The sequence below is a fragment of the Rhinolophus hipposideros genome (genome assembly GCF_964194185.1).
Source record: "Rhinolophus hipposideros genome assembly, chromosome: 13".
NCBI classification, from domain to species: Eukaryota; Metazoa; Chordata; class Mammalia; order Chiroptera; family Rhinolophidae; genus Rhinolophus; species Rhinolophus hipposideros.
Window position 1 is genome coordinate 74,036,745 of NC_138059.1, and position 22,768 is coordinate 74,059,512.

A 22,768-nucleotide genomic window follows, 5' to 3' on the forward strand; every position below is an offset into this window, starting at 1 on the left:
TGTAAGGGAGAAAAGTGGCTCTTTGTCACCGCTTTCACTCTTCTGTAACCAAAATCTTTTAACAAATAAATATCAAATGTATAACCATTTCTACCGCCTCAGAGGTTGCCCCTGGAGGCGAGAGCTCAGGTAACTGTGCAGTGAGAGTCAAGGTGTGGTGGCACCAGTTTCCAACCTGTTTGCCTCTGACTGCCACCTCGCCCCAAGGCCTTGGAGCCCTCGGTGCTGCGTGAGCCCCCACCCAATGGCAGAGGGCAGAGGCGCAGACTCCCTCTGTGCTGTGCAGCTCCATTCCCTCTTCCGCCCCCTTTGTTCCCGGGAAGCTGACCTTGCTGGGCTTGCCCTACAACTTTCATCTGGGTTAGGACTCTGGGAAATGCCAGCAGGAGGTGGGAGAGCAGGAGGGGAGTGGGCTGCAGCATGGATTGCCCCGTCCTTCCCCCTGCCAAGCCCTGTCAGCAGTGGCTGCAGCTCTACCGCAATCCGCATGTCCTGACAGGGGCCCTGTCCGAGGAGTATGGCCCCGCGGCTCTCCCTGGTACAGCTCCCCTTGCCTCGGCCAGTCTAGCTGTGGAAAGGCTCCCTTGTTGTCACTAGCTTCGCGATGTGTCACCGTCCTTGGCGGGTCCTTTTAGATTTTCCTTCACTTGTATAAAGCATCCCTTCACTAAAGTTGTCCTAGTTACCTTGCTTGAGTGCAACTGCCCGGCTCTGACTGACACAGCTCTGACATCAAATATGAATGATGCCTGGTGACATCGGGCGAGTCCAATCTCTTCCCATATTTAACTCCTAAATCACCTTGCTTCTCAATATCATAAACTACTCTGTAGCAAAGTCATTCACACACAACTTTCCACTCAGAATGTCAGTGAATTCGGGACTTGTGTTTCTCAGAGACGTAGCTGGGCATTTTGCATTTGGGAAATGACCAAGAAATACTTAGCAAATAAATTAACATATGAATGAATAAAGCAAGTGAATAAAAATTCTATGATTCACCAGTAATCTGGAAAAGAAGGGTTGGTCTTTGAAAGCAAGGCAAAATACCACACATTTCAAATGTTTTAAAGAATACTACAGGCTCTGGGGCGAGAAGATAACACGACAGATTGACTCTCTTGGTGTCACCCGGAGAAAGAAATCTCCCATTAATAAAAACACAATTTCTAGGGGTGGAAAAGACAAAGCTCCTGGCAGTAGGAGGCCCCTGCCTTGGGGGGATATGAGGAGGTAGGTGCATGGGTCCTGTGCCTGAAGGTTTGCAGTAGACAATGTGTCCATCTCCAACTATTGTTACAGGAAAGGGAACATTCCAACCGGCTGTTAAGTGTTAAAAAACTAACATCAAGAAGTGGGACAACTCCAAAAGGTACATATGGTATATTCATAAGCACACACCATTCTCTAATACTAGAAGAAATACTAAGAAGTAGTATGTAATACTAGAAGTAATAATGGTAAAAAAACTTTCCAAACTTAATGACAGACACCAAACTGCAGATCCAGAGAATGCAGAGAATACCAAGCAGAATAAATACCAACCAACCAATAAACCAACCAACGCATTCCTAGGCACTCAACATTGGTACTTCAACACTGGCAGACTGGCAACATTGGTACTTGCAACACAAAATGTTGAAAGAAGTTCTTTATGAAGAAGGAAAAGGATACGAAGCAGGTGAGAAACTCAGGTCTGTGTAAAGAATGGCAGATCATCAGAGAAGGAATACACAGAGGTAAAACAAAACTAAAATCCTTTATTTCTCTTATTGTTAATTGATCTGAAAGATTAAATAATAAAGCCAGAATGCATTTGGGTGATTACAGCCTGTGGATACGTGAAATGAATGACATCAGTGTCCTAAAGGCTGGTAGGAAGAATTGCGAGAACTCTGTCACCAGTCCTGCACACGTGTGAAGTGGTAGAGTGTTATGTGAAGGTAGACTTAGATTAACTTAGAATGTGTGTAGCAAACTCTAGGGCCACCACTAAACATTTTGAAAAGAAGTGTAATTGATATGCTAAGAGAGGAAAGAAAGTGGAATCATATAAAATGCTCCATTAAAACCAGAGAAGGCAGAGAAGGGGGAAAAGCCTAACGTAAGGCCACCTGAATGCATCAAACAGGGCCTAGCACCTCACTTCATATTTAACTTGGGTCCAGGACTGTCCAGGCCACTTAGAATGGCATCACTCCCAAGACAGACAGCATATACTTGGAATCTATAAATGCTGACCATGTTAATGCCTACTTATTTTGCTCAATGATTTCACATTTTAAATTTCTTGCTCCATGGCAAAAAACTCGAACTTTTTAGTCTTTTCATGAGGTTCTCCCAAAAGAAGCTCTGCCTTCACCTTCTTTTTAAGGAAGAAAAACAAATTTGTATCTATCTGTCACAATCATCTCTTCAGTGATTCATCAACCCAACTTCTCACTTATCTGTCTCCCTATTTCTCTGTGAAATGGATGTTAATATTTGAAGGACAATGATTGGATGAGCCTGTTTCATTCACATTCTTTTGCCTTGGACACAGGGTCATCCAGGAGTCGGGCTGGGGTAGATGGCAGTATGGAGCTTAATTTGGACTTGAGAATGTCTCTGTGAAAGTCAGATTATGAGAGCACAACAGAAATAACATATTTAAATGTCAGGTTATTTTGAGATTTCTCAAGCTTTAAGTAAACTTGCCTACAGGTTACACGTTTGGAGTGCTTGATGAGTTTTTGAACGGAAGAAGAAATAATTGTTCTGCCAGATGGATTTTGCCCAAACTCTCTGAGCAATGTTTAAAATAGCAGATTTTTCCCTTCCTGTCCACAAAATGCTTCTCCAGCATTCCACCAATGGGAAGTTTCATTCATTAAATAGCTTAGTAAGAAGATCCCTAAATAGTCCCAACCCAATATGGAATTTCTGAATGAGCACGTGCTGGAGAACAAATGTTCAGGTTGATGGAACGAGTCCCCAGGTCAAAAACAGTGAGCAGCGTGACGGGACAGGAAGCACAGGAACAGACATGTCTCTGCTGGGACCTTAGGCAATAACTTCAGGACCTTTTTCACTTTCACTCCAAGTCACGGACGTTTTTATTAAGAGCCTGCCATGTGCTCAGCACAGTGAAGTGAAATTGGGAGAATCATTACAGCCTGATATGGTTTTGTGGAAAGACAGGCTTTGGAACCAGATAACTCTACCATTTATTAAGTGTATTTCTAAGCAGTACTTCTCTTTTTGGACTGAAGGCCGCCTTTTAATACTGACTACAGGTATCTGATCATCTTTAGGGAGAAACAACCACCACCAAGTGGTGGTACCGAGCCTTGCTTTTCAGACTTAGAGACACTGGATAAAGTTACTTTAGGAGGAGTTCTGAGAATATCTGAAAACACGTTTAAATACGGCACTGGTGATACAGTTGTTCATAGAAATAAGGTGAAATGAAGAGGTCTGCTTTTTGCTCTAGCAAGGAGGTGCCACACCATCAAAGACACTGTTTACAGAAGGCTGCAGTGAAAATACAAACACATACTTTCAAAACAGTGTTTGTTTACAGGTCTGAGATAGAAAAAAAATGGAAATGAGGAGTTTTTCCTGTCATTATTAACAAATCTTCATACTTTTAATGTGTCTAGTATTTCTGTCTTTTACGAAAGCCAAGGGCGGGGGTGAGGAAGGAATAACAGAGTTACTCTGATGAAGAGTAAGATTTTGGAATCAAAATAGTCCAAAAAACTAGACGTGTCCCTTGGAACACCCATTTTAAAAACGTTGTTCAGGAGAAATACGCAAACATTGTTTGGAGGGAAAAAACAGGTTTAAAGTTAGTTTTTCAAAATATCTGGCCCTTTCCCAATGATATAAATATAAAAATATCCACAGAATTGACAATTTGACCAATATAACTGGTGGAAGGTCAGCATGTAAATATTTGAAATGAAAGCCGGGCACTCTAAAACAGAGAAAGATGTATCAGTGCCAAAATTCTACTCAAAAATGCGTTACAGCTGACGAAAAAGGATGGTGACAAAGGAAGAGATGCAGAAAGCAAATGATCATCACATTTATGAAAATAAATAAGCCCGTAGAAAATTAATTCATTCAGCAAGTATTTATTGAGAACCTATTATTTTCTAGGCACTATTTACAGAAAATTACAACAACCTATTAAAATGCAAAACCAGTGGGAATAATAAATATCAGTGATGCTGGGGAAAATAGCTATACACCCCGTGTTGTATTATAAATTGGTTCAATTTTTCTAGAAAGTAATCTGCCCGTATATTGTAAGAGTCATAGAAATGTTTCTACAGTTTGACCTAGTTATTTCACTTTTGGGAATAAGCCTCAAAGAAATAAAAGAAAGGCAAAGTAATTTTACAAAAATAAATACAGCAGTGCGCTTGTTAATAATGCAATCTGACAAGGGCACTAGGCCGAATATGCATATTCATGACAGAAATGGATGTCTGTTAGTGCACTTGCGCAGATGGACAGATGATGACGCCCACTGATTTAGTCATGACTGTTTGGTAGGGCCAGGCACTGCACTAAGGGCAGGGGCTCGAGGGCAGAACAAACCTAATGTGTCTGCGAGGGTCCCTGGGAGCCTGTCTTTGTGCAAAATAGAAAACTGGAGCCTTTCTGGGCACATGCAGTCCTGGGGGTGGGGCAAAGCTGGCGAGAAAAATGCCCCCTTCTGCAAAGTCAATGGCACCTGTGCCTGAGGGAGGGCAGAGCTGCGGGGGGCGGTCCTGCAGCCCTCACTTGCTGCAGAGCACGGCTGGCACAGCCATGCAGGCTGGTGAGAAAGACAGACACTGAGGAAGCCGGCGCCGATGCGCGTGCATTACCCAGACCGGTTCTGCGGAAGAGCGCCTGGCACCGAGAACTGGAGGCGCTGGAGGCGGGAGGCGGTGGCTCCCGATGGAAGCTAGGAGAGGGACGGGGGTGCGGCGGGGACCCTGGCAGAGACCAGCCTGCGCCACCCTCCCTGGCTGCACGGCGCGTGGCAGTGAAGGCACTGCAGTCTGGACCAAGGACAGCAAGGCGCAGGCACGTGCAGGTCCCACGCGCACAATGGCATCATTCCTAAGGATACGACGAAGCGCTGCGTGGTCTAGGCCAGCGTTGAGGGTGGTGGCACAATCCTGTCTGTGCTTCCTGAAGCTCCCTGCGGAGGCCGTGTGGAGACCGCATTGCAGAGGACGCGGCCGTGCAGCGGGAGACTGGCGGTGGCCACTGCAGCTGTCCAGGGAGAGCTGATGGTGGCTTGTGCCCACGGGGACAGTGGAGAGGGGAAGGTGCAGTGGCGGAGACACAGTACAGGTGACCGGTGGTCTTGGGGGTGGACTGGCCACAGGGTGAGTAGAGGGACATGCCAAGTGCGTCTTTTTCCCGTAAAATTTCAAAAGTTTATAACGCAGAGTTTGGTATTGTATTAGTTTCCCGGCGCTGCTGTCACAAATTACCCCCAAACTAGTGACTTACACCAGAAACGTTCTCTCCCAGCCCTGGAGGCCGGAAGTGCAGAGCCCAGTGGTCGGCAGGGCTGTGCTCCCAGCGGGACTCTGGGACATTCCTCCCTGCTCTCCCAGCTGCTGGGGTCCTGGCGGCCCCTGGCTGTGGCCGCAGCACACCTGTCTCTGCCTCACCTTCACACGGCCTCTTCTTGTGTCACCTCCTGTTCTGTCTTCTGTGAGGACACTCGTCACTGGATTTCGGGCCCCTCCAGATAATCCAGAATGGCCTCATCTTGAGAGCCTTAATTTAATGACATCTGCAAAGACACTCTTTTCCAAGTAAGATCACAGTCACAGGTTCCAGGGGACAGGACATGGACACAGCCCGTCACCCCACGACAGGCCTACAGGAGGGGCTACCAGGACGGCCCACGTGCACACACTACTGTCCCCACACGTCATGTAGCGGAGCTGAAAGGTCTGCCTTCAGGTCTCAGGAACCTCAAGTGACGGCCAGTCCGAGGGCCGTGCTGCTCCTTGTGCAGCGTGCGTTTCATCACCGCGTGTGTGTGCTCCCTCCCGGGCGCAGTCCCTTCTGGAACCTCCCGTCCTTCCGTTTCCTGTCGCACCTGGACGGAGGTGGCCGTCTCTCGCTCCCATGCCACACGTGACCTTCTTTGAGGCTCTTCACATTATGCTATAAGGGAGCTCAAACACAGTTTTCTGCTGTTTTGATCAAATCACTATTAACTATTTAATTAATTAGAAATGGCTGAATAGCTCCTGCAAATTGGTTTTGAATGGAGGCAGGATATAAATAAAAACCAACACTTATTGTATAGTTTTTATGTAGGTGCTGGTGACATAAAGATGGAAAGTTCTAGTTCTTATATTTTAATAGCTCAGTCGGTTTGGCAGGTCTGTCTGAACAAACAATTATAAATCAGAGGCAACCACTGTGCTAAAGTCATGAATAAAATGCCATGAGGGCACAGAACAGGGAGCAAATAGTTGTCTTGGGGGTGGTTAGAGTGGCTTCAGATGGGTGACCTTTGCGTTAGTCTTGAAGGGTGAGTACGTGTTTTCCAGGGGGAGGACATTCCAAAGAGAGATGGAACCAGCAGGGAATCCTACTGACACCTAACAGCGATACCAACGGCAACAATTCAGATGTGTTTCAAGAAAATTGAGATTTTTCACAGATATGGAAAGAGGGTAGGAAGTAGTTAAATACCTTGGCACTAAGTGTGTGAGTCAGGGAAACAACTGAGTCCAAACCACCACAAGGCCACCCCTTGGCAGACCCTGGGTCTCTTTTAAAAATGAGGTGTCTGCACTTTCAGATGGTAATTGGAAATGTGGTCTGGGTTTTCTCCACGACAGGCTGTAAATCTATTTTTTAGTCAGGGCTTTGCTCTTTTGGATTAATATATAATGTCCTTGAAAGCCCTCAGTGTTCTTGTTTTTTCCTAAGAAAAAAGGTCCTCTTTAAGAAGCTACATGCTAGTGCTGCGTTTAGCTCATTTTAACAAAGGTCACAGCATTTCTGAGTAGTAAACACTATTAGCAGACCTTTCTGCATCTCAATGTTTGGCAGCAGGCCTGTCATTGGAATAAAAAGCTGGCACTCCAGAGGTGTGTGACAGCTGCCGGCCTATGAAGCCCGTGGGCATCTGGAAGAGGCACACATGCCCTGCTTCTCCTCAACCACGGCCAAGAAGAGCATCAAGGCAAAATGCTCCCTTTTGCTTGGATCAGCTAGACTACTGAGCTAGTTTCAAGCGTGTCTGATCTACTGCTTTCAATTTGGCCTTAGAAACCAAATGGGTAATAGAAGATTTATTTGAGAGGCTGCTGTCAAAAATCTAAGACTCCTTTACAAGTCAGCAGCACCTGGATTCTATTCCTGGAGTATTTCCTCCTGCAATGATGATAATGTCAGCAGTTAACATACCTGTACTTCTAAAGCTTTGCTCTTCGGGGAGCGCTCCAGCCTTGGGAGAGGTCAGCTAATGACTTCCTGCAATGTTTCGAATTAGACTGTTGCCTGTTTTATGACCTTGAAGATTTCGGTGACTGTTAATACTAAATCACCTTTGCAAGGACTCCCCGTAAGAAAACGATAGAAAAGAGGCAAAGAGGTCAGATCTTGGACCTTCTGGGAAGTGTCCCCACCAGTGCCCCAAGAGCTGGATGCTCATGGCAGTGCCCCCAGCTTTAACGAGAAAGACTAAAAAGAGAAGCCACATTACCAACAAAGAAATAACGTCTTGGCAGCTGTGAAGTTAGAGGCTGAGCGAATGCCTCTGTTTCGTGTGTGATGGGAAGGTCCCTGGAGCGGACCCACGAAACCCGGGCTTGAACGCCGTCCCTTCCTCTGACGAGCTATGTTATCAGACAAGACCACTGGCCGCTGCAGCCACAGCTTCCTCTGTCGGAAACGAGCATGTGAACAACTGCCTGGCAGCACATCTCCTCCTCAGGGCAGCTGCCTCGAGCTACACTCCATCGTCCTTCACAGAACCACGGCAGCTCTCTTCCAACCCGTGGCCTCCATGCCGTTCCTGATGCCCACTGTCCCTTCTCCACAGGGCTGCTGCTGGTCCTCTACAGTCATAGTTCAGGTTGTGCTGTTCCTTTGCCTTAACCCCCAGTGGCACCATTTGTACTTGGAATGAAACACAAAGTCCTTCCTGAGAAGGCCCTGGGGGGGCTGAGCCCCGTCCTCTCTGCCCCGCGCCCCTCATGCACTGAGCTCACACGCTGACCTGCAGGTCCTTCGCCAGAGGCGCCGGCCTCACCCCAGGCCCCGGCACGGCCGGCTGTCGTCGGGGCAGCTCTCCCCCATTCCTGGACATCTCAGCTCCCCTATAATGTGTCCCTGAGCAGCGCACCTGAGGATCATCCCCGGTCACTTCTACCATTTCCCCGTCACAGTTACCACAACGTGAACTTACCTTGTCTACTGTCAGCTCCCCTGCGTGACCGAGGCTGTGAGGGGCACCTCTCACTCACTGCTTTCACACTATTTCCCCAGAGTTTAGAGCAACACCTGACAAGCCACCATGTACTGGGCACTCAGCGCGTGTTTGTTGGATGAATAAATAAGTTTAAATACAATAATGCATGCAGACGTGTCTAGCACACAAAATGCTTAAATTTGCTATTTTCTTTTTTAAATTTATTTTATTTATTTTTTTAATCTTCTCACTCTTGGGGACTTACTTGTAGATTAAACTTCTCTTGGCCAATAGGAAATAACAGCAATAGTTAGTATTTATTGAGCTCTTACTAGATACTGGGCCATTTCAATAACTAACTCATTTGTCAACCTCTAAGATGTGTACTGTTATTATTATCATTAAGGTGAGGAAACCGAGGGACACAGAGGTCACATGACTAGGGACAAAGCTAGTAAGTGAAAAACTCGAATGTGTGCTCAGGCAATTTGGTCCCACAGCTGTGACGACGCCATTCGCCTACTCAGAACTGCTGTCTTAGCCTCCATTCAAGTCTTCCAACAACCTGACAGCAACGAACTCTTCCAATCTCTTCTTTCACTATTTGTTCATTCATTTGTTGGTTCCTTCGTTCATTCATTCACTCATTCACTCATTCATATATTCAGTCAAGAGACTCAGTGTCTACCTTATGTGAAACACTGACCTAAGTCTCGGGACTAAACAGTTGCAGAGCCAAGTCTTTTGGGGAAGAGAAGGAAGGAAGAAACAGAAATGTGAAAACCCTTCTTTTGTCAATGCTCTCAGCAGAATCAAACCTTTGATAAGCTGGAGCAGGCAATCTCCTCATTCTATGACCTAAGATGTTTCTTCCATGACAAATGACAGACTTTCATATTTACGAAGCATCTTTCGGGTACCTGACCTCTCCGAACACTGTCCCAGCTTTCAGAGTGGCCAGAACTTGTGCGCCATCACAACCTCCAAGAACGTGCACTTCTCCTTGCTTGACAATATACATTTCCTTGCCGATTTCTCCCTGTATGCCAAACATAAAGGAGAGCTTTATTCTTGACATTTACTCCCCAAATAAAGAAACATTAACTCTCCTAGAGGAATCAATGGAAATGAGGGAAGCAAGGAATCAATGGCAGAGCAATCACCTAAGGCCTGAGGTAGTGACGGGCATTGGCTGGGCCCGTCAGGTGCAAGGAGATGAGTGGGACATGAGAGCACTGAGCTGCCAGTGGACACGTGGACGTGTCAGTTAGCACACTGTTCCCGCAAATTCCATAGCCGAGGAGATTAAGTGGCCACCCTGGCTGGGTGCCCACTGCTTCGCTCTGAAGAAGGCCTTGGTCTAGCCGGAGACAGGGGCTGCAGCCATGCCATTCTGCCTGCAGCACTCAGGTCTGATTTTAGAAACTGGGGCATAAGAGCCTTTAAGCTAGCATTGTTGTTCCAAATTGAGAGAAAAATGTTAACGCAGCAGGTCGTTTGACTCACGACTCCTGGAGCCAGGGCAGGAACCCTCGTTGACGTCCAAGGGTGTTCCATGGTCACTGGTTAATGGTGTTATTCGGTACGCCTGCGGCCCCGGGGCAGACCACGTGGGCTGTCGGCACTGTGTCACGTAAACACCAAGATCTGCCAGTGTAGTTGGTATCAAGTGTGGGGCCCAGGCCAGGGCCAGTCATGGAGCCACTCAGCCGCCAGCCCCACTTGAGACTCTGGCTCCCAGGACTCAGGAGCTTCCCTCCATGGGGACATTTTGCCCTTGAGTCTATAGTCCACAGCTGGAGAGGAAAGCACGTCCATGTGACCATCTCAGAAACAGGACCCAGGAGGCCTGCAGATTCTCTAGTCTTCGCCAATGTGTGTCTTTTTCTTGGCTGTTCTTGCACTGTACGCTTTGCTCTAATAAACCTTAAGCCATAAATATCACTTTATGTTGAGTCATGCAAATCACCAAACGAGTCGGTGGTTGTGGGGCTACCGGAATGTGTCTTCTCACTCCAAGATCCCAAAGAATAAATGTGTCTTATAAGACACCTCAGTGACATCTGGGCCAAGAGAAGCTGTTAGGCTCTGAATACGCTGGTTTGCAGAAAATAGGCAAACTACTTGGACAACAGGAGCTATATCTCAGGGAATTAAGTCTTGATCACCCAGAGCTATAAAAAAGTAGCGTGACACATACTTGGTTCAGGAGGGGACTGGGTTATTGGAGTTAATCAAATATGTTTGTCAGCCATGTTTTCAAAGGATACACTAAATACACTAAAATTAACTCAGGATTAAACGACGTTGGTTATTGTCTATGCTCTGTGGTGGCTGAGATGGCCACTGTGTCCCAGTACTGAGCACAGGGCTTATGACACAGACACTCATTTATGCAGGAGGGAACTAGAATTTCACCACTCTATGGGAAGTCCTGACGTTTTTTAACATCAAGCATTATTTTCCTGAACGTTAATTACTGTTGTATTATACTTTTGGGTTGAGTTTCAAGTTTTCCCACCCCACCTCTTAGTTAACCTCTGTGAAGTCAAAACCCTCATTTTATCTCCCCATTACCTTTCTGAGGAAGGTAGAGAAAGTATAATTATTTCCATTTTACAGAAAGAAAAATAAAGGCACAGCCTGGTTTAGCTGACTAGCCAAAGCTCCATGACAGCCATCAGAAGCAAAAGGAAGCCTAGCACGCACATCTCCTAACTGAGCCATGCAGGACGTATGTTCATGTTGTACACTGCGCAGAACAGGAAGCAAATATTTATTCTCAACTACAGATCAAAGTAGCAATTCCAATACAGATGGATTTTATTATGGCTATTTCCATGATATCACAGTTCCATTGCTCCTATTTTAATTCCTGTATTCCTTCTAACAGACCATGCTACTTTACAATTGCAAAGCACTTTCAAAGGTACTAACTCCTTTAATTCTTGCAGAAGTCCAGTGAGGTCAAATAGACGAGAGACCGCTATTCTTATTTAAGAGTTGGTGGCAGAAGCTTGGACAGCTGTGCCGTGTGCAGACTCACATGGCTGGCAGACGATGGCATCAGAACCGGCAGCACCTGTCACCTGACTGTACAACACCCACAGATAGACCATATCTGACAACGAGTCCAATATCAAGGCTGATCTCTTAGAAACCAATAAAATAGCTATGAATTATTTTTAAAATCAGGGAAAGTATCTGAAAGTTAGTGTCCCAAGAGATACTCTGGGAATTAATGAAGAGAAAAGGGTCGTATTCCATATTCTTTGCATGAAGTAATTGTCAAGGGACTGGAATGATTTTTCAAAGGCAGTTATTACAACTGACTGGAGGAAGAAGTGCATAATGGGTATTTAAATACAGTTCAGCACTTTTAATTATTTTTTAATGATCATTTCAATAATTTTCCAAGGAGATCTGGCATAATCAACGAACCAAAATTTCCACTACTTCTTGCATATTTCTAGGCTAATTTAAGTCTTTCCGGCAAGTTTAATTAACATTCAAATGAAGTAGACATTCCTCAGAGCGCAAGGTCTGACAGCATGTGCAAAATGAGGTCGAACCAAGCTCTGGTGGTTGGTTTATGAACTAATTTGGAGAAAGTGTAGAAATGCACGAGTTTCATGTAGGGCAGGAACCCCTAGTGAGTGAGCACTTCAAATTCTCGGGGTTCCTGGGTGGGAACTAGCCACTTCCAAGGCTAGCGGGGCATCACAACACTCTAATTCTTGCCAATGATTCCTGGGAAAACTCCCAAACATTCTCTGCAGCCTTCCAAGAGACTCCCTCAGTAAGTTTAGGAGCCACGCGAGGAAAGGGAGGTCGGCCAACTTGGTTTCTTTAGTCCTTCAGGCAACCTCCAGCCTCAACAGGACCTGAGGTTTCGGCTCCCCTTTTCCTTCACTGATTCGTGGAAACGATAAGCAAAAACTAATGTGGGTTCAGCTGTGTACAATCTGGTCAAGTAACCCCCTTCCATCTCTGTCACTATCTACTATGATTTAACTCCCCACTTAAAGACAGAACCAAGAAAGGTGGCTTGTCATCCACGCCTTCTCCCCTCGGCTCCTTCCCTTCCCTCAGGTGTGCTCACTGACCTGTGTTTCTTAGTGAGGGACATGAAGAGAGACTCAGAAAGGAGAAGGCCCATCTCGTCTGCATTTCACATGTTGCGCTGCTGAGGGGCGTGGGTGCTGAGGGCTCTGTCACCTCCGTTTTCGGGCCCTGGAACACCCGGACTGGCCGTTTGGGGCAGGACGGCGCTATCACGGCAAAGGCACCTCGTCTTCCAGGGCTCTCTGGCTGAGCTGAGCTCTCTTTTTCCCGTTGGAATGGAAATGATTTCCTGCCACCAGTCTGCCTACTCTTACCTCGGACGAATTTGTCTCGGTTTCCACCACATCACAACCTCTCTCTCCGACAGCCCCTCCTTGCTGCCCTCTCGGGTTCCTCTCCTTGATGTCCTCCACAAATATGCATTCCTCAAAGGCACAGCCTCCGGCCTCTTCTCTGACCTTTCCGTCAGCTTCTAGCGCAGTCAGCTTCCATTACTTGCCAGGCCCCTCCTCCCCTGGACGACACTGATTTCCACCTGCGCACCAGGTCTGCCCCCTACACTCTGACTTCGTCTTTCACCATGCTCCCTGCTGACCACTTGTTTCCTTTCCTTGAATACGCCAAGCTCTGCCCTGCCTCACAGGCCCAAGTCTTCATGTCAAATGTTGTCCTCTCCACTTCCTTCTTCAAGAACTATTTCTCTTTAGATTTTGCAGGTCATGTCTGACGACCCGAAAACCTCCCCCTTTCTGCTCTGTTACTACACAGTGTGCTGGCAACTTCACTTTCCCTTTATAGGAGACTTTAGAGAAGTCAGCACATGTTGGAGTTACGCATTTACTTAATGTCCCTTGTTTACTGTTTGTCTCTTCCATCGGGCCAGTGATTCTCAATTTTGGCTGCATTTTAGAATCATCTGGGAGTTTTTAAAAAACATGAATATATGGGCTCCACCCAGACCAACTGAATTTCTGGGGATGGAGCCCAGACTCCTAAAGCCAGGGCATTTGATGTACACTGTGAACGGAACAGTCTGGCAGTAGACTGAAAGCCCCTGGAGGACAAAACCATGTTTTCTTCCTCACTGCTGATTATACCCAGCCCCTGGCACTGTGCCGGGCCCGCCGTCTTCAAAAAACACTGCGTTTCACTGAACAAACAATACCCACATTTTCTAAGTCGTGACTTGTTGTTCTCTGCACGCCCTCTGCAGACAGTTTCTTCCTTTCAGCTTTAGTGCACGCTCACTCCTTCCTCTGTCTGGAATGCCTGTTTCCTCCTGGTTCATGTCAATCCAGCCGTTAAGACCGGCTTGAACACCATCTTCTCCAGGACACCTGGCTGGTGCCCCTGTGGGGCCAGTGTCCTCACTCTGTGTCCTGCAGCAGCTTCTGCTTACACCACCAGGGCACTGACTCCTGACTTTGGAACAATACACGTGCTTCTCGCCCGGGCTCCTGGTAAAGCCCCGAGTTGTGGTGGATCGTCTCTCATTTCTTTGAACTACTCACCTTCCTCTCCTGTTTATTTTGATTACTGAGTTTACTATTGATTTAGTCTCAAGATTTAAACCCAAGGTCGTCATTCCTTCTCTCCCCCCTCACATTAGTAACTGGAGATGTGCAAAATGTTCATTTTAGAGTTATTTATAATAGCAAATATTTGGAAATTGATTATGATATATTTATAGATTGGAATATTATGCAGCTTTGAAAGGGCCGCAGAAGATTATTTAATAATATGTAAAATGTTCATATGATATACTGTTACCTGACAGAATAATTTTCAAAACATAAGTACAGTATGATGCCAATTTTATAAAACTATCCTTCAATCAGTATAAAAAGATAGGACAAAATATATTAATAGCGATTATTTCTGGGTGTGGGATTTCTGTTTTTGGGTTCTTACACGTTTTCCATGTCAAAAATAGTGAACATGTATTACTTCTGTAATCATAAAAAGCACAGTAAAATTTTTTGAAAGGTGATATTGATTATCTACTAACTTAGTGAGCTAAATGGAGGTAACTGCCTTTCAGAAAAGGGTAGAATCGCCTTTTATTTCTGTAACTTTTTCCTCCACTTTAAATATTTGGAATTAATGGGGTGCGATGCTTGAGCATTTACATTTATACGAAGCAACTTTTCAGACTACCCACTTACGTCCCAGAGGTAATGAAACTCATATTGTCTTGTTCCGTTTTGAACTCTGAGAGCACATTATTGTTTTACAGAATTGTACATCCTAATTATTTCTGTGCTATAGAATTCACCCGGGACAAATTGTATTTAAACTATGCTCTTGACTTATGTCTGAACTCCTCAAATGTACTTATTACTTGTTGTATAATTGGAAAATAGCACACACTCACCTTTTTGCAGACAATGTCACCAGGTAAATAGACGGTGGATTTTAGTCTTAACAACATGTCATAAAGCATCTGTGTATCACAACCCTGAAGAGAAAAACAATAAAGAGAAAAATAATTCTTGTAGACACGGCCAAAAGGCCAATATTCCAAATGATTTTAAAATGCAATAGAAATAAATAATAATAGATGACGTCTGTGTTACCACTACAGTGTTAGTTGACAATGGATATGGAGTTGTCTTGTCCCAAAATTTAGGGGGGGGGGAAGCCCCTAGTATATAATGGCAAGAGTTTGGATGCTGGTCAGATAGATTTGGGATTTTTAAGCCTGTCTCCAGTATCTATTACCATGTAACCTCTCAAGCCCTCAGTTTCCAAATCTGTTAAATGGGGATAAAAACAATACTTATCTCATAATGGTAAATTTTACTCATGCACAACTTAGTGCTTAATTAATGATAGCTATCAAAGATTATGATAATATAATAATATATTGGTAGTATATTAAGACTGACATTTATCCAAATCTTTGCTGAATGTTTTTCTTTCTTATAACATCTTTCAGCAATCATTAGATATTACTGTTTAACTTTGCAAGCTTGTATGTCTTTCTTCTCCAACACAATTATCATCTTCTTAAAATCAGAGTGATAGATACAAAAGCAGTATCTGCTGAGTGAATGACTTTATATAATTGATATCCACTTTAATAGTATAAGAAACACATTTGATTTGTCGGGATATATGTCTACATTTGTATTCTTCAAATAATTATAATTTATCTATATGACAGACTAAGAAAAATCTATAGCTGCTTCAAAAATCTTTTTTTACATAGTAGTTTTGAATCTTTTGCTTTCTCCAAATGTTTTAATTTTTCCTCCTAGAACGGCCTACAAGTAGCAGCTTTCCTCTTGTGGTCAGTCTGCCCATCCCTTAGGAAATTATGATTTTACGGAGAACTCCTTAAAGTCAGAACCCGGGGAAGGAGGAGGAGAAGCAAAGGGCTGATTTGTGACTGAGTACTCATTCTCTTAGCAGTCACCTGTTTCCTGTAATGATTTCAGTAGCAAACACTTGACCTAGATCCATATGAAATTTAGACCTCGGGGTTGCTTGACTGATAAGGAAAGTTAATAATTTATGACTGAAGTATCTTCAAGTAGCCATTGGTGAGTAGTATTCAGATGAACTTGCTATTAGAAGTTTAAAAATTTATTTGACAGAGTAGAGCCTTTGGTTATCTAGGATAGAAGAAGGGCCAGGGCTGGCAGGAAAACCTTATTAATACAGCCCAATAAGTATGATAAGCTGCCCTGAGCAAGTCTTTGTACCACGCACTTGGAGCAACGGAAGGTAAACGAGGGCAAGTCCAGTTGGGAGGATGTTGGAAGTAAACAAGGTAGAAGTTAATTGTGTCGTAAGACACCCCAGGTAAGTACCCATGAAACTTCCGAGGGGGGGTTTCTTCCTCCTGGAAGCGGGGATGGGGGAGAGGAGAGCATCAGGAAGGTGCTCAGGTGGGCAGCACATTTGGGTCACCTGAGGATGCGTGTGACAGGTAAAGAAATGGAAGGTCTGTAGGTCAGAACACCATAGAGTGGTTCACAGAAATAAACCAGTTCTCTCTCTCTCTCTCTCTCTTTCCCCTTCTCCTCCCTTCCTCCTTCTCTGTGTATGTAGATATGATTGAAATCAACAAATCATGAGGTCTGCACAAAAGCAAGGTATAGCATATATTCAATGATTCCAACTGTGAAACACCGACATGAAATAACACTGGTTGCCATTGATGTTCATATGGGTATCAGGTAAAATGATAAAAATGGGGATTGGAAGGGTACCCTGAAAACTCATCCTCTTGGCCACCCCTGGGGAGGGGAAGGAGGATGGGCCTGGGGAGACGCCGGGATGAGGCTTCTACTTTAATTTTTATCAACTTGAATAAAAATAAACACCCCCCCAGGTTGTTTGTAGGAACAAACCCCCTCTGTGGAGGAGCACGTTTCATGTGTTTTCTCCATCCTTTAGGTGAGCTCACTGCAGGGAGCACCAAGGGAAGCCGAGTCAGGGGAGAGTGTCACAGCAAACCAGGAGCCAAGCCCTAAATGGAGGAGCAGACACTTAGCACTTTCCTTAGTAGTACTTAAAGGGTAGCTCTCAGCTTATAGCCTGGTTTTCCTCAGACAAAAGCATTTGAACCACTTTAAACGTGCATTTTCATAAACATACTTGCATGTATCAGGTCATGTAAACGGAACAGAGATGCGGAACGCATGGAGTAAAAACTTACAATTTAAATTCCGTCAATCAAGTGATCCTGTCCTCTAATGACTGCTTTACGGACAGATGGCACTGGGCCATGACGGTCTAAGAGCAGCTCCTTCTCATCTTAGTGAAACGAAGTTTGCAGTAGGAAGTCGTCACATTTTACTCTGTGTTTGAAAACAATGATCTTTTTTCCCCTCCCAGAAAAGGATTATTTTTTGGAAATATGCTTTGCTCCAATATTGTGTGATTAAAAAAGAAAACCACATTGTGGGGCGAGCTTTTCCCCCTTGTAATGCAGCTCCTTTTCCTTTGCAGATGCCATTAGGACATTTTCTGATTTACAGAAAGTCCGCACAGTCACTGTTTCATAAATGTCCCCTTTTCTATAAAGTGCGAGCACCTGTATAGGAGTTAAACCAACGTTACATTAACACAGAACATGTGTATTACACATACTACTGTCTTATCTTTACCTGTTTAATTCTTCCAAACTCCTCGTGACGCCCAGCATTAATTAATATACCGTTATCACCTCTGCTTTTTACAGGAGGGAACGAAGCTAGGAAGTCCACTGTTTCCCTGAGGTCACACGTGCAGGTGTCAGAGGACGTATATCAACAGAGTGTATTTTTCTTAAAGCTACACTGAGCTCTGCGTATTATTCACGTCCATATCCCCTGTGTCTCTCCAGGGCTTGTGATGTGCGAGGCACTAAATAATATGGACTGATAGAAGGAATGAAATGGGGCGCTATATAAAAACCGTGCCTTATGGATTTGAGTAAAGATTCTGGAGATTTGAATGGAGTTGGGAGAAATTCTACTTTCACTCAGAACATAACCTGTAGCTTAGACGGTCGTTCCTGTACCCAGGACGTTCCCCTTTCAACAATGGCAGGCACGGAGCAGCACTGCAAAGTTGGTAAAATTTCTCTTTGAAAACCTTCCCCGCAGGACTTCTCCATTTCTAGGCTCAGCCCTGCCTCTTCAAAACAGAACTTAGGACTGTCAAGAACTGACAAGCCACTGTGACTTCAACTCTGCCTCCCGTGTACACAAGGGGGTCCGGGGGTGTGTGAGGCACAGCCTGGAGAGGAGGCGCTGTGCTCCACCGTCAGCTCCATTTCAGTGGGCAGCTGATGGTGGGGATCCAGGCAGGGAGCCCTGCACCCAGGCGCCCGTGCCACTGCCGACCCCGCCATGCTCTGCCTGGGAGCTGCTGGGCGCAGCGGTTTGCAAAGCACTGTAATGTCATCAGGTATGGAGTTCTAAGTGACACTGGACTCGACCCTCTGCTCAGTATTTGCAAACACGACTAAAAGTCACCTCTACCAAATTTTCCTTCAGAACTGGCACTACGTCTACTTTCCCAGGAGCTTCGGGGTCAGTCAAGGGGGAAGGCACACGCTGATGGGGCCCTGAGGGTGAGTCCTGAGGTCAGGCGGGGCGTGGGGAGAACCTGCGTGACCTGTGTGGAGTCAGTGCCTTTCTCAGTAAGAACAGCGCTAACAGCAACACCACCTGCCCTGTGCCCGGTGCTGACACGGGCACTTTCTATGTCTGAGTCACCTGACTGGCACATACCAAGCCAGGGTGGCTCTTACTCAGAGTTCTTCCCGCACTAGGAGGCGCAGCAGAGCAGGGGCCACGCGGGCAACCCTCTGGGGTCCCCCTCGGGCTCTAGACAGAGTGACTGCTCAGGACGTGAAGGTGAGTGGAGTCCACCTGGGTTGTAAGCTCACTGTTCAAAATACTTAAAAAAAATCTAGCAACAATACCTTTGTGGCTGACATGCCAGAGTGAAACCAAAGTTACCAAAAATGGCACGCACTGTCCCGTCAGCACTCTGGTTTCCCGCCTCTGGAGAGGACATGTGATGGCACGTGTGATGAGGGCGTCACTGGGGGTGGGTGGTGGTGGAAATCGTTCACTCGCCAGCTCACATCCTGTCCAGGCTCTGTCGCCATATAATCACACACACAGATGCCAGGGAGGGGCCGTGTTCGGGACGGGTTCTGCATTTTCATCAGAGCAGCGGATAGCGAGAGGCGATCTCTCCCTCCCAGACTGGCAGTGCCCACCTTCCCATGCTGGCAGCTTTGGGTCTCTCGTCTCCTGTCAGGCCCTGGGCTCTTTTTCAGTTTAAAGGATGAAATTTTAATTCTAGACACAAGGTGGCACAACAGAACTTTTCATTACATTTTCTGGCACTTGTGGCAATTTTGTGGTAGAGGCAAAATGTGATTTCCCTAGCATTTAATTTGATAAAAGATACTTAAAAATAGAAATTAAAATAATAAATCATCATAAAGGAGGGGAAATTGCCCAACCTCACAGAAATGAATTGCGCTATTAGCTTAATACTTGAGCTTAGGCTGGAACCACATGCAACCTGCAAGGAAGACAACCATTTTATGAAAAATGAAGAAAAGTATTATAATATGGCTATTCATCTCTAAGATCTTTAGAAACTCTGATCACCCCATGTAGAAGCAGCAAATATTACTAATTAACCATGACTGACTGAAGCAGTTTTACTAAAAAATCTGTCTCTAATTCCACCTTTCCTTGATTAAGAGGGAAAAGCCAGGCGCATAGCACAGTGTGTGGGTTCAGCTATCTGGCCGTGAAGTGAAGTGTGGGGGCCAAGTGTCAGTCTGGGACAATCACCACAGGGCGGCTGGAGCTCGCACTGCTCCATGGCTGCGGGGACAGTCTTGTCCCCTGGGCGCCTTCCCAGCTACCCAGCCACTGGGGCAGGGGGTCTGAAAGGGGCCATCAGCGGGGTGACTGACGCTCACAGGCTGTGCAGGGAACGCCTGTGCCCACCCAAGATGGCTCCCAGCTCTGCGGCCCAGTCAGCCCAGGGGTTTGCACTCTGTGAAATGGGGCCGCCGTAAACCTGTCAGAGGCTCGCTGTGACAGTTACTCGAGAGAAGTGACACAGCAGTTAGTCCAGTGCCGTGCACACAGCCAGTGAGCAGCCACCGGGAGGGTTTCCGAGGAGACCTGGGCGTCACTTTTCAAGAATGGGGTGAGCAGCATCTTGGTTTGCTACGTCCCACACAGCTCTTACAGAGCCCGGGGCGCTCATGGGTAATCCTATCTGGCAAGTGGTCGGGCCATGCTACTCAGATCTCTGCAACACCAGGCTAAATGTCACTGTGAACGTGGGGGTGTTAGATGGGATTAGCACTGAAATCACTAGACTTGGGGTAAAGCCGCCTGTGTGCCACGCGTGGGTGGGCCTCGTCCAATCAGTCGAAGGCAGTGGGACACCCCTGAGGAAGGGGGAGCTCTGCTTCCACTTGAGCTGCAGCGCCAGCTCTTCCCAGGGTGTCCAGGTGCTGGCCTGCCCCTCAGGTTTCACACCTGCCAGCCCCCTGACTGCGTGAGCCAACTCCGGAACATGACTCTGCCTGTGGGTACACATGTGATTCGCTGTCTCGTCAGAGAGCCTAACACAGGGGCATGTCAGAACTGGGCGTGACAGGCATATGGTGACACGTGTGGAAGCTGAAGGGTCACGGGCAGTAGGACAGCCCTGACGTGACACAGTCCTTATTACAATTTACGACACTCCAGCTTTACTTACGCTGCTTTTGCAAAAGCCTCATGACACTCGCTGTTCAACTACGACAGAAACAGTACAGGAGAGAACTGCAGCACATTGTGCTTTCTGGAGTTTTCACTTGAACATAATGCAAACATAGAGCCACAGACATGTCTGCTGACGCGCCCGAAGCAGGTTCCTTAGCGGGACCCATGCCCTGGTCTGATTGCTCGCGGCGCTGCATCGGAGCCCCTTCCCAAGTTTACAAAATGGACAGAAGGCCTTGGGAGATGTGACCGACGTCCTGCAACATAAACCTAAAGTGTTCCTTCGGGCACCTATGAGAGATCTGTGAGCCACGCGATCTTCCAGCACGCCTTATCTGCCCTCCCCCTGAAGAGCGGGAAGACACAAAGGGCATCCGCCAGCCTCCAGCTCTGGTCTCTCTCGTTTTCTGTCTCTTTCTCCCTCTCTCCTCCTGCCTGCCTTGTACACATATGGAAGATTCATTTTCAGGGAGAAGTCAACACAGGGAGGTTTCCACCAGTTGACAGTCACCCTTCTTTGTTGCCCTGGATAACCTGGTCTATTCCTGTCTCTGAAATGGACATCTTGCTGCCTCTGTCTGCAGGATGGGCCTGGTTCCCGCTGACCTTCCTAGACGCCTCTGGTTGTCGCCACGCCCTGGCCCTAAAGAACTCGTCCTGGTGCTGTGGACAGGCCCCAGGTTCCCGCACCGTGGGCTTCTGCCCAGAGCCCTTCCGACACATCCACCGCTGGGAGCAACCGCAGCCCTGCTCTGTGTGCTCAGTGATGCCTGCGGCTCACGCAGAAGCAACACGAGCCAATGGGGTACAGTTCATGAGAACAGCGTGTAGGCTCCCTACTCAGCCTATTTCCTCCCGAAGAAAAGAACACATTTGTATAAATAAGAGTGTCTCCACAAAAATAAATTTAGAAAGATTCCATACCTACTTATTTTCTACTTCATTTGACTCTAGAAAAAAATAACTTTTCTCATTTAACAGAAATATAAATGGAAATGGGTTCTTGCTCGAAGGAACTGCATCTTTAATGGAAATGTCAGGAAAGAATGCATTTAACTTTATACACAACATTTGCAAGATGTGAAGATTTAACCTTTCCTCTCAGTCAGATGCTGCCGATTTTATGGATTTCCAAAAATATATGTAGCAACAAAGGAACAAACTGAGGCTGAAAACTGATAATTTCCCAAATCAGAGACAATCCCATAAAAATCACAGGTACATAATTTGAAGCTTTTGTTTTCTTTAAAAGAAAGCCAATTGTCACTTATTCTCAGTGAAGCTAGCCATTAAGGCTTACATAATTTTACAGCATTTAAACATACTGTTAATGTAATTAGCCTCGAGCTTTCACACCTGACCCTAACCTACAGTGCAGCCCATCCACACCCGCCAGCAAGCCCAGCACAGACACAAGTGTGCATATTTAAACCTAGATAATGGAAACAACAATCTCTGGTATAATGCCTGTCCTACTCTGGTGTGAGGCTCGCTGATATTTTCTCTTCTGTTCCAAATGCTGGCTGTGACCCACTTAATTGAATTCATGATTCCCCAGTGGATTGCAAGCTGCCCCCTGAAAATCATTTCTGTGGACAAAACTGTTAACCAGTCTCCCTCTCCCAGTGTCCCAGACAGATCAGAAAACTCTGTACACATTTCATGATGCTTCTCCTCCCCAGAGCTTCCAGCCCCTGGAAACTGGAAAGCACTGGTGCTCCCCTCCACGTATGGGCCTCAGAGCTCCTCTCCTCCCCTCCTCCCCTCTGTTCCCCTCTCCCTTCTTCTTCTCTCCCTCTCTTCCCCTCCCTCCCTGCCTTGCTAAGGCCTTTACTAAGCAGCTATTCTGTCTGAAAGTACTGTGTCCTGTGGGTAGAAAGACCTGGGACTGAACGTTTGTTCTTCAAGGAGGTTTTACTCCAGTGGAGGTGTCTACGGCTTAGAGACCAGCTTACAGTTCACTGTTATTTTGTTGAACAATATAGAGGAAGTCTCATTTCTAGTCCATATAACAGACTTTAGCGTATGTCAC

At 46.2% G+C, this 22,768-nt stretch overlaps 1 protein-coding gene across 1 annotated transcript in view; it reads right to left on the reverse strand.

The window, feature by feature from the left end:
- Nucleotides 1–22,768, reverse strand: part of CNGB3 (cyclic nucleotide gated channel subunit beta 3) — a gene marked incomplete at its 5' end in the record, with an annotated part of 53,954 nt that overhangs the window by 4,881 nt on the left and 26,305 nt on the right. The window contains 2 exons of the mRNA XM_081070246.1: nucleotides 9,349–9,467; nucleotides 14,868–14,951. Coding sequence (XP_080926372.1) covers nucleotides 9,349–9,467; nucleotides 14,868–14,951 — 203 coding nt within the window. The remainder of the gene's footprint in view (nucleotides 1–9,348; nucleotides 9,468–14,867; nucleotides 14,952–22,768) is intronic.